This window comes from Pongo abelii, chromosome 23 (assembly GCF_028885655.2).
Source record: "Pongo abelii isolate AG06213 chromosome 23, NHGRI_mPonAbe1-v2.0_pri, whole genome shotgun sequence".
In the NCBI taxonomy this organism is placed as follows: Eukaryota; Metazoa; Chordata; class Mammalia; order Primates; family Hominidae; genus Pongo; species Pongo abelii.
Window position 1 is genome coordinate 29,348,356 of NC_085929.1, and position 12,256 is coordinate 29,360,611.

The 12,256-nt window shown below is 45.7% G+C and overlaps 1 protein-coding gene across 1 annotated transcript in view; it reads left to right on the forward strand.

Annotated features, from left to right (window-relative positions):
* The window catches only part of LOC112131855 (probable phospholipid-transporting ATPase IIA), a 57,297-nt gene extending 46,110 nt beyond the window's left edge, over nucleotides 1–11,187 (forward strand). Inside the window, 2 exon segments of the mRNA XM_063722777.1 lie at nucleotides 9,279–9,393; nucleotides 9,396–11,187. Of these exon segments, the coding sequence (XP_063578847.1) occupies nucleotides 9,279–9,393; nucleotides 9,396–9,511 (231 nt within the window). The 3' untranslated portion in view covers nucleotides 9,512–11,187.
* The last annotated feature ends 1,069 nt before the right edge of the window (nucleotides 11,188–12,256 follow it).

Sequence of the window (12,256 nt, forward strand, 5' to 3'; positions counted from 1 at the left end):
GAGAATTTCTTTCTTTTTTAATGTGTTTTGCTTATTTTTTTGAGATAGGATCTTGCTGTATTGTCCAGGCTGGAATATAGTGGTGCAGTCTTGGCTCACTGCAGCCTTGACCTCCTGGCCTCAAGCGGTCCTCCCGCCTCAGCCTCCCAAGTAGCTGGGATGAGAGGCACACACTACCACACCTGGATAAATTTTTGTATTTTATTGTAGCAATGGGGGTCTTGCTATGTTGCCCAGGCCAATCTCAAACTCCAGAACTCAAGCAATTGTCCTGCCTCAGCCTCCCAGAGTGCTGGAATTACAGGCATAAGCACTGCATTGGGCCAATAAGAGGATTTTTAATGGCTATACAATATTCTTCTGCCTACGTACACCACAGAGTATTTGTTCTATCTCCCAAGCTTACCACTTAGGAGGTTTCCCCCTTTTGGCTATCATAAATCATTCCACGATGAGTTGCCTTCCATGTTCTGTCTGCACATCTTTGACCATGTGTGTAAAAGGTTCCAGTTGTCTCCTTTTGCCTCGTCCTAACCCTGTTGCTGAACGTGAGTGTAAAAACTGCCAGAGAGCTCAAGTACATGGCGCTGGGGAGGGCAGACAATCTCGCGGTCCTTCTGCGGCTACGAGTTTGGTTGGTTTGTTTTTTTATGAGCGCATTCTTGGTGAACCATAAGATGTATGCAGTTCTCCTCAATGCCTTGGGCATAGCCTGAGCCTCAGCCTCAGGTCCAGACAATGACAGCATTCAGACATGTACACAAATGAGCTCGGAGTGTGAAGCAGAAAGATTTAGGAGGGTGTTGGAGTTTTACCGCCACGTTGCCATGACCTTGGACCCAGGGGGTAAGGTCAGAGAACAGAGGTCAGGAGCTATAGGGGAGCTCTTCCATCCAGTTATTGATTAGCCACCGAAGTGGGGTCTCAAAACAGGACTGTGGTTGTTCAGAAGAAGACAGCGGGGGCAGTTTGAGCAGAGCTGGACAGTGTTTTACAGACACTGTAGGAAACTGTCAGGTGTGCCTCCCTTAGTGTTAGCTTATCCATGGGCCATAGAGGCAAAAGCTCTGTCCTGTGTAATATTAGTGTTGGCTCAGAATAGAGTTAATATATAGTCATTTCTTTTTTTTTTCTTTTTCTTTTTTGAGACAGAGTCTTGCTCTGTTGCCCAGGCTGGAGTGCAGTGGTGCAATCTTGGCTCACTACAACCTCCACCTCCTGGGTTCCAGCTATTCTCCTGCCTCAGCCTCCTAGGTAGCTGGGACTACAGGCACATGCCACCATGCCTGGCTAATTTTGTATTTTTAGTTTATTTGTTTGTTTTGAGATGAAGTCTTGCTCTGTTGCCCAGGCTGGAGTGCAGTGCCACAATCTCAGCTCACTGCAACCTCCGCCTCCCGGGTTTAAGTGATTCTCCTGCCTCAGCCTCCTGAGGAGCTGGGATTACAGGCGTGCACCACCACGCCTGGCTAATTTTTTTGTATTTTTAGTAGAGATGGGGTTTCACCATGTTGGCTAGGCTGGTCTTGAACTCCTTACCTCAAGTGATCCACCATCCTTGGCCCCACAAAGTGCTGGGATTACAGGTGTGAGCCACTGTGCCTGGCCCATAAATAGTGATTTCTTAATGATCACGTTTTAGGAAGATGATGCTGTTCTTTCTTCTTAAGTATTAATTTTTATCAGTCAAGTGATAGGAAGTTCAATTTCAAGTACAAGACATTTGGATCAAGAAGTGACTATTTATTTATTTATTTATTTGAGACAGAGTCTTGCTCTGTTGCCCAGGCTGGAGTGCAGTGGTGTGATCTCAGCTCACTGCAACCTCCACCTCCTGGGTTCAAGCAATTCCACTGCCTCAGCCTCCCGAGTAGCTGGGATTACAGGCACCCACCGGCCCAGCGAATGTTTTGTACTTTTTTTAGTAGAGATGGGTTTTCATTATGTTGGCCAGGCTGGTCTTGAGCTCCATACCTGAGGTGATTCACCCACTTCAACCTCCCAAGGTGTTGGGATTACAGGCATGAGCCACTGCACCCGGCAAGAAGTGACCTTTTATGCCACTGTCTCTTCCGCTGATTCCTAGCAGGCTGTGTTTTGTTTGTTTCATGCTATGTTAAAAGAAAAAATTGAAGCAGTATTTAAAAATCACTTGATTTTATATCAAAATTAGTTTTACTCAAGAAAGATCAGGTCTGGAAATAGTGGGCCCAACTTCTACCTGGCAGTGGTTGGCCAAGCTGGGCAGCTGCTGCCTCAGTTTTCTTCTGACCCCCACATGGCCCTGCCCTGCTCCTGTCTGCTCGTCTCCCAACCCCTGTCGGCATTTGAACCTGCAACCACTGCCTGGTGCATTTGAATGTATTTTCGTATTGAGTGAAGAAAACCGTGGGTCTGTGGATAGATTTATAATTTTGAAAGGCTGGATTAGGGCTGACCGGTGACTCTTTGTGAGCTTGAGTATTTATCTTATTGAATGCCACCAAATAACCCCTTTTATCAGATGTCACATTCCCACCTCGTATCATACGTGCTCTGATGATTTGGTATGTATCCCGCTTTTGACAAGAATTCAAGGCTACTGAACATGATCTGACTTATTTCCCAAGCACAGCATCCCAGGTACAAAGAGAAAACTTTAAAAACTTGTCACAGGTGGTTTATTGCTGACCAAGAAATGATGAAAAAGCCCTTTCACGGATGGTTTCTGGCCTGAGTCCCTCACATGGGCATTTGAGGAAGGGAAAGGTGTGGGCTCTGCCCCTTTGGTTTCTTGTCACCCAGAGGAGAAAACACAACAGACTCCTGAGACAGGATCCCCTCCCTGCCCTTTCTACCTTTCCAGCATTTTATCCAGCTCGCGTCTAATGTATCTGTTCATTCATCCACCTTAACGAGGTTGCGTTTTCTGCTACTGGCCTGACCTGCAGTTATTGAGACCCTAACTGAGGCTGTTAACAGCAGTGAGATGCAAGCCCCTGAAATCCTCTATCTTGTGTGTTAAGGGGTGATTTCTTTGAACAGAAGCCAGAGTGTTACTAAAGTAACCTTGTTGTATATCACTGTGTTTTGGGAGGGAATGCAGTTATCTCAGCTCACTCCCCAGATGTTTGTCTGGCCCACAATCGAGAGGTGTTAGTGAGTACCCCGCTTCTAAACTGGTCTTCCCTGAGTAGGACTCTGGGGGATGTTATGTGTCCTGTTAGAAAGTAGCTTTAAATTAACACTGACTTAAGCTAAAGTGGAGGAGAGTGGAAAGGGAGAAGGAAAGACTTCTGCAGGGCTCAGATCCTGTTGGAATCAGCTCCCAAAGAGACTGAGAACGTTCTTGTTTGGTTTTGTTTTGTTTTGTTTTTGAGACAGTCTTTCTCTGTCGCCCAGGATGGAATGCAGTGGTGCAATCTCAGCTTTCTGCAACCTCCACCTCCTGGGTTCAAGTGATTCTCCTGCCTCAGCCTCCTGAGAAGCTGGGATTATAGGTGCCTGCCACCACGCCTGGCTAATTTTTGTATCTTTAGTAGAGACGGGGTTTCACCATGTTGGCCAGGCTGGTCTCAAACTCCTGACCTCAGGTGATCTGCCCGCCTTGGCCTCCCAAAGGCTGGGATTACAGGTTTGAGCCACCTCACCAGACCCTTTAGAGGTTTTGACTAGGATGGTGGATCCCAGGGGTGGGGAACGGCTACAGAGATAGCTGTCGTAGGCTCCTAAGCTCCACTGAGAGGCTTGCTCTAGAAGAAAGCAAGGCTAAAAGATGTTTACATACAGCTGTAATTGATCTTTCCTCAAAAGTGTTTGTCATTTCTGATCATTTCAGGTTATAGTTATTCAACATTTCCACTAACATGGGCCTGTGGGGTCTGTAGCTGGGCATGCTGAGCTGGCCGATTCTGCTGCCCAGCCCTGGAAGCCTCTTCTGGTTCTGGAGTTACAGGTTCTTTCTTGATTGAAGTTAAGAGCAGTCTTTTGGGGAATTAATGTATCTCTTGGAAGCCCAGTATCACAGACTTTTCACATCTTTTCAGGACAATTAACAGGTGAAGTAATAGCTGCTTGAGAATAGGAATAAAAAAATCATTTCCATAAGTGTTGAAAGTACCTGAAGAATAATTTTTTTTTTTTACTTTATTACTAAATAGGTATATAAGGAAGGATATAAATTTAGTCAGGGTTTTTAGCTTGTACAGAACTAGGTATTTGTAATATTTGAATTATATTGGGATGTTTATTTAATTAAAGTTAAACATAAAAGAAATACATATACATGTTTGAAACATTTCAGTGGTATAGAAAGCTAGAAGTGGCCGGGCGCCATGGCCCATGCCTGTAATCCCAGCACTTTGGGAGGCCGAGGTGGGCAGATCACGAGGTCAGGAGATCGAGACCGTCCTGACTAACACGGTGAAACCTGTCTCTACTAAACATACAAAAAAAAAAAATTAGCCGGGTGTGGTGGCGGGCACCAGCTACTCGGGAGGCTGAGGCAGGAGAATGACATGAACCCAGGAGGTGGAGTTTGCAGTGAGCCGAGATTGCGCCACTGCACTCCAGCCTGGGCAACAGAGTGAGACTCCGTCTCAAAAAAAAAAAAAAAAAAAAAAAAAAAGCTAGAAGTAATTCTCTCCATGTGTATCACTCTATAAACATTTTTACACTGCACCCAAGCTTTTTTACATAGATGGGATGATTTTTTTTCTTATTTTTATTTATTTATTTATTTTTGAGGCGGAGTCTTGTTCTGTCGCCCAGGCTGAAGTGCAATGGCGCCATCCCAGCTCACTGCAACCTCTGCCTCTGGGGTTCACGTGATTCTCCTGCCTCAGCCTTCCAAGCAGCTGGGATTACAGGCATCTGCCATTATGCCTGGCTAATTTTTGTATTTTTGTAGAGATGGGGTTTCACTATGTTGACCAGACTGGTCTTGAACTCCTGACCTCAGGTGATCCTCCTGCCTCGGCCTCCCAAAGTGCTGGGATTACAGACATGAGCTACTGCGCCCGGCTGGTATGATTTTATATTTGCGAATCATTACTGATTTGTTAATTTTAAACTTTGGAAGACAATTGTTAGCAGACAAAACAGGGCTATACTGAAAGTTAGAGTGTCTTAGTCTGTTTGGCCTGCTATAACAAAATACCATCAGCTGGGTATCATGTAAACAACAGTAGTTATTTCTCCTAGTTCTGGAGGCTGGGAAGTCCTGTATCAGCATACTGGCAGATTTGGTGTCTGGTGAGGGCCTGCTTCCTGGCTGATAAAAGGCCCTCTTTTCACTCCGTCTCTCACGGCAGAAGGAGCGAGGGAGCTCTCTGGGGTTTCTTTTATAAAGGCACTCATCCGCTCATGAGGAACCCCACCCCCAGGACTTAATCACCTCCCAGAGGCCCCATCTCCAACTGCTATCACATTGGGGATTAGGTTTCAACACATGAATTTTAGGGACATAAACATTGTCTATAGCACAGCCATTAAATTCAACAAATGACTAAGTGAATGAGTTTTCAACGACTTAGGCAGGCCAGTAGCCAAAAACTAAAACTAAAAAAACACACACAAAAAACAGAAAAACCCACTACTTGATTGGTCCTTTCTTTGAAAGGTAGAGGTCAGGATGACAGTTTCTTCCATTGGTCAAAGCTCAAAGCTAGTTAGTGCTGGCTGACTCATTATGACTTGAACTTAAATAAGGGAGAGTCTTGAAAAATGATTTCTTGCTAATGTAAATTTAGTTAATAGAAGCAACAGAAATTGAATTCGATATCTGAGCATAGTAGACTAAGGATGCATAAAGATGCATTTTCAGAGCTGGAGCAGAAATGAGAAATAGTCATCTACTCCAAGATCTTTATTTTGCAGAGGTCTGTGGGGGCTGGGGGCTGGTGGCAGAGCGGGGACTGGAACCCCAGTTTTGAGCTCCAGCTTGATCTCTTCTTCAGGGTATAGCAGGCCAGCCAAGATGACATCCAGGGGTTCCAGAGAAAGAAAGGACTGGGGGTGGAGCGCTGCATACCTTTGCCTCGTGGCTTCTGCAGAGCTCTCTTGGTAAAAGGAACAGGAACTCAAGAGGAACCCCAGGTTGTTTTTTTTTTTTTTTTTTTTTGAGACAGAGTCTCACTCTCACCCAGGCTAGAGTGCAGTGGCATGGTCTCAGCTTACTGTAGCCTCTGCCTCCCAGGCTCAATCAATCTTCCCATCTCAGCCTCTCCAGTAGCTGGGACTACAGGTGCTCCCCTAGAGCCTCAGCAGCAACGCAGCAATGGTAATCAAGTGACCTTGATCCTGTCTCAGCGAGACCCTCGTCCCGTGTCACCCCTGATCTGTAGAACTGTAAGAAAATCTATTTGTTTCATTTCATTTTAAAACAGATGCTGGCCGGTGCGGTGGCCCACGGCTGTAATCCCAGAACTTTGGGAGGTTGAAGCAGGTGGATCACTTGAGATCAGGAGTTTGAGACCAATCTGGCCAACATGGTGAAATCCCATCTCTATTAAAATTACAAAAATTAGGCAGATGTAGTGGCAGGTACCTGTAATCCCAGCTACTTGGGAGGCTAATGCAGGAGAATTGCTTGAACCCGGGAGGTGGAGGTTGCAATGAGCCAAGATCGCACCACTGCACTCCAGCCTGGGTGACAGAGTGAGACTCCATCACGAAAACAAAACAAACAAAACAAAAAACAGATGCACAGTAATTTGGTACAGCAACAACAGGGAAGGAATACAGGAGGGCTTCCAACTTCAATGCCAAACAAGCTGTCACTTTATTCCCATCCAAGTCCAAAGGTAGAGTGTCCACAAAAAATCAAGAAAGAAGAAAAGGAAGGCCCTCCCACTTTCCTCTCATAAAGCTTAATCTTTAGGGGGAGTAGGGGAGGCAGGTTTTAGGAGGGTGTTGACAGGGGCTGTGGGTAGGTGATAGGGAGAGGGGTACTCGGAAGGCGTCACCTCCACTGGAAGTGTTTGGTTATCTTCTTCTTTTTTTTGTTCTTTTGAGATGGAGTTTCGCTCTTGTTGCCCAGGCTGGAGTGCAATGGCGCGACCTCGGCTCACTGCAACCTCTGCCTCCTGGGTTCGAGTGATTCTCCTGCCTCAGCCTCCCTAGTAGCTGGGATTACAGGTGCCTGCCACCACGCCCAGCTTATTTTTTGTATTTTTTTCGCAGAGATGGGGTTTCACTATGTTGGCCAGGCTGGTCTCGAACTCCTGACCTCAGGTGATCCACTCACCTCAGCCTCCCAAAGTGCTGAGATTATAGGTGTGAGCCACCGCGCCCGGCTCTGTTATTATTTTTTTGAGACAGGGTCTTACTCTGTTGTTCAGGTGGGAGTACCGTGGCACCATTATGGCTCACTGTAGCCTCCATCTCCCAGATCGTGATCCTCCCACCTCAACCTCTTGAGTAACTGAGACGACAGACATGCACCATCCCACCCTAATAATAATTTTTTTTTTGAGATACAGTCTCGCTTTGTGGCCCAGGCTGGAGTGGGGTGGCGCGATCTCTACTCACTGCAACTTCTACCTTCCAGGTTCAAGAGATTCTCCTCCCTCAGCCTCCTGAGTAGCTGGGATTACAGGCACATGCCACCGCCTCCGGCTAATTTTTGTATTTTTAGTAGAGACTGGATTTCACCATGTTGGCCAGGCTGGTCTCGAACTCCTGACCTCAAGTGATCTGCCTGCCTCAGCCTCCCAAAGTTCTGGGATTACAGGCATGAGCCACCACCCTAATAATTAAAAAAAAAAATTTTAGAGATGGGGTCTCCTTGTGTTACCTAGGCTTGTCTCAAACTCCTGGGCTCAAGTGATCCTTCTGCGTCAACCTCCCCAAGTGGTGGGATTAAAAGTGTGAGTCACGGCACCTGGCCAATTGCTTACATTTAAAAGTTGGACTGTCTCGGGGAGAAGTCTAAATTTCTGTTTTTTCTTGAGAAACTGGAAGCTCCATCCACCCTGGCCATCGTCCCTGCAGGGCAGTAACCGCCACCTGTGTGTATAGTAGCAGCAGCCCCTTTGGCTGGGGCTGGGCTCCTGCTTGCCACAGCCCCCACTCAGCCCTCTTTGCTATTTGCATCAACACTCTGGCTCCTGTCTTGGAGTTTGCAACCCTCATGCCTTTGACCTTAAGCTGAGTACGTCTGGCTGAGGCCATGAGAAGGTTCTGACTCGACACCCACGCGATGCCTCCTGGAAGGGAAGAGTGTGTGCTGTGGAACTTTACACCAGGCAGATCCAGGTGCCAGCCTGGCCTAGCTTTGCCACATGCCAGCGCTGTCACCTTGGGCAACTTCATTAACTGCTCTGAGCCTCGGTTTCCTCTTCTGTGTGGACCCGTGTTCTCCACATCAGTACTATTGACATTTGGGGCCAGATCATTCTCTGGTGGGGTCTGTCTTGTGTGTTACGGGATGTTTTGTAGCATCCCTGGCCTCTGCCCACTGGATACCAGCATTACCTCCTTCCAGTTGTGACAAGTACAAATTACCCCAGATGTTGCCGCAGGTCCCCTGGGGGACAGAATCACCCAGTTGAGAACCACTGAAAACGCTCCCCCAGTGCAGTGCGTGAGGCTGAAAGGAGAGTCTGAAGGTGAAGGGCTGTGTCAGTCAGCATTCTCTTCCTTCTTTTTTTGTTGTTTAGCTTGTTGCAGATACTTTCAGGAGTGATCCATAATTGTGCCAATCGCTCTTTTTTTCAGGGGGCGGGGGGGGACGGGGACAGAGTCTCGCTCTGTCACCCAGGCTGGAGTGCAATGGCGTGATCTCAGCTCACTGCATCTCCGCCTCCTGGGTTCAAGTGATTTTCCTGCCTCAGCCTTCTGACTAGCTGGGATTACAGGTGTCCGCCACCATGCCTGGCTAATTTTTGTATTTTTAGTAAAGACGGGGTTTCACCATATTGGCCAGGCTGGTCTTGAACTCCTGACCTCAGGTGATCCACCCACCTCGGCCTCCCAAAATGCTGGGATTACAGGCCTGAGCCACTGCACCCAGTTGCAATCACTCTTAATCCTTTGCCGTCTCTTTCCGCCATGCCTCTGGTGTGCAGCCTGCTCTGAGCCTAGAAAAGGTGAATTGTGCCTTATAGAGGGGCAGCTTTCAGTGTGGGAGCCCTCATAAACCCAGAGGAACAGACACTGTCATGGGCCAGCACAGAGCACTTGGCGTCCCTAAGGGCAGTGACTACTGTGATTCCCCTTCTGCCTTTGTGTTCATGGCACAGCCTGTGAACCCAGATTCTTGGCTGTGCATCTGACCTTCGACCCTGTGTGACGTTTAGGTGGCCCTGGTACAGTGGACCGAAAGTGTGGGCTTAAGCCTGGTGGGCCGGGACCAGTCTTCCATGCAGCTGAGGACCCCTGGTGACCAGATCCTGAACTTCACCGTCCTGCAGATCTTCCTTTCACCTATGAAAGCAAACGTATGGGCATCATTGTGCGGGTGAGTCGTTTTTATTCATGGCTTAAAGTGGTTAAGAACCCCAGATGTGCTGCGTGTGTCCCTGTCAGTTGACATTCTTTCTAACCCTCTTTACTGTGGTATCTGTCACCCAGACTAACGAGGGAATATAATTCCCTAAGCAGAAAGGAAATTAGTTCATTGATTGGACATGCCCCATAACTCTGATCCGCTTATGGTGTCTCTGGTTCCGGAGTGAAAGTTAAAGAGAACATCCACTGGGGATTTCTTGGTGATACATCTCTCATTCTCTTTTATTTAATATTAAATATGTCTTTTTTATTGAGGTGAAATTCACATAATATAATCATTTTAAAGTGAAAAATTCAGTGGCATTTAGTCCATTCACAGTGTTGCTCAACCACCACTTCCCTCATGTTTCAAAACATTTTTATCAAAATGATGAAAAAAGAAACCTTGTGTCCGGGCACATTAAAAAATTTTGCCAGTCTGAAGAGTCTGATTTGATTTGATGTGTTGTTTTTCTATTGGCTCTTTAAAAATTTTTAATTTTAAAATTCTTATTAAAAGAATATATTCATAAGAATCCTCCCACCTCAGCCTCCCGAATAGCTAGGACTACAGGCTGGCAAAACCAGGGCTGACTAATTTTTTAATTTTTTATAGATACAGGGTTTCACTGTGTTGCCCAGGCTGGTCTCAAACTCCTGGCCTCAACCGATTCTCCTGCCTGGGACTCCCAAAGTGCTGGAATTACGGGTGTGAGCCGCTGTGCCCATCCCTCTATTTTCTCTTTTTACCCATGGAAATCACACTTTCCATCCTGGGGAGCCTGGAAAATATGGTATTCATGTGCCGCTTGGTCTGGTTGTTCTGAAGTCTGCATGATCATCTGATTTTTCCAAGGGAGCTTTAAAAATACAAATCACTTGGTTCAATCCCACACCTATTTTGGAATGGGGTGGTTCTTCACATTATTTAGCTTGGTTGGAGAAAACTCTGCTTCAGATCTTAAGAATCTTTGGAATAAGGCTCTTTCATCTTTTCTGGACTTTTTTTTTTTTTTCTTAACAAATGAGAATCGTCTCCACCCTGATCTACCCAAGTGTCTCATGCCTCATGGAGGAAAGAGATCCTTGCACATGCATTTTTATAGCAGCACAATTTGCAATTGCAAAAATATGGAGCCAGCCCAAAATACTCATCAGTCAACAAGTGGATAAAGGAAGTATGACATATGATCATATGATGATGATGAAATGCTACTTAGCCATAAAAAGGAATGAATTAATGGCATTCGCTGCAAACTGGATGGGACTGGGGACTATTATCTAAGTGAAATAACTCAGGAATGGAAAGCCAAATGTCGTATGTTCTCACTCATAAGAGGGAGCCAAGCTATGAGGATGTAAAGGCTTAAGAATAATACAATGGACTTTGGCGAGTCAGGGAGGCTGAAAGGGTGGGAGGAAGGTGAGGGATAACAGACTACAAGTTGGGTTCAGTGTATACTGCTCAGGTGATGGGTGCACGAAAATTTCACAAATCACCATTAAAAAACTTACTCATATAACCAAACACCATGTGTTCCCCAAAAACCTTTGGAAATTAAGAAAAAGAATAGAATGCGTAAGTAGAAGTAGAAATTGATAACGTAGGTTGTTGGGCACGTGGCCCTGCCTCCTGCCTGCTGGTGGAGTATTTGAAATGAGTCTTGCTGTCACTCCTGGGTATCAAGGAACGTTATGCATTTATGTGTTCTTTTTTTTTTTTAGACGAAGTCTTGCTCTGTTGCCTAGGCTGGAGTGAAGTGGTGTGATCTTGGCTTGCTGCAACCTCCGCCTCCCAGGTTCAAGCTATTCTCCTGCCTCAGCCTCCTGAGTAGCTGAGACTGCAGGCGCACGCCACCATGCCCAGCTAATTTTTGTATTTTTAGTAGAGATGGGGTTTCACCATGTTGGCCAGGATGGTCTCAATCTCTTGACTTCATGATCCGCCTGCCTCGGCCTCCCAAAATGCTGGGATTACAGGTGTCGCCACCGTGCCCGGCCGCATTTCTGTGTTCTTTGAGTGGCAGCTGTTTGCTCCATCTTTTTTCCTTCTCTCCATCATCCCTTGCTTCTTGAGTTTTCAGCATTCCTTGAGAGGAATCCTGGCATTGAAGAGGGTCATGAGCTTTGCAGACATGCTTGAGCTTCAATCCTGTTTCAAGCACTTACTGGTTACAGGCATTGGGCAAATTAATTTCTCTGGTTTTTTTTTTTTTTTCCTTCCTCTGAAAAGTGCTTTTAATACCATGTTTTGTGATACTTAAAAGAATCAACATGCAAGTGGGCCAGAATCTTAATTGTATTTTTATGTAGGCCAAATTTTTAAAACTCTGAATATGTGCAAGTACATTTAACTGAATGGAATTTTTTTAAATGCATACAATTTTTATACTAGTCTTCAAATACAGCCTATTCCATGAGCCTTTCTTCCATAATTCAGCCCCCAGTGGCTTTTCTTTGCCATAAGCTGAAAGAATATTTGCATTTGATACTACTTCATCTGTTGCTTAGTTTAATTATCTTTTATTTTTTGTTTTATGTATGTTGGTCTCATCACTTCAGTTGAATCTAAGCAACATAATGGCAGAGGACAGAAACCCTCTCCAGCCATCAAATGAAGTGCCACAGTCAATCAATTCTCAATAATCACTTGTTTTTTTGATTAATGGGAATTCACTGAAGTGGCATCAGATTTATGGTAGCTGATGATTCAGTTTGTGCTCTCTTAAATGGATGTGAGAAAGTGAACAGAAAGAAATTTTAAATGAATTGTTCTTTATCTAAACAA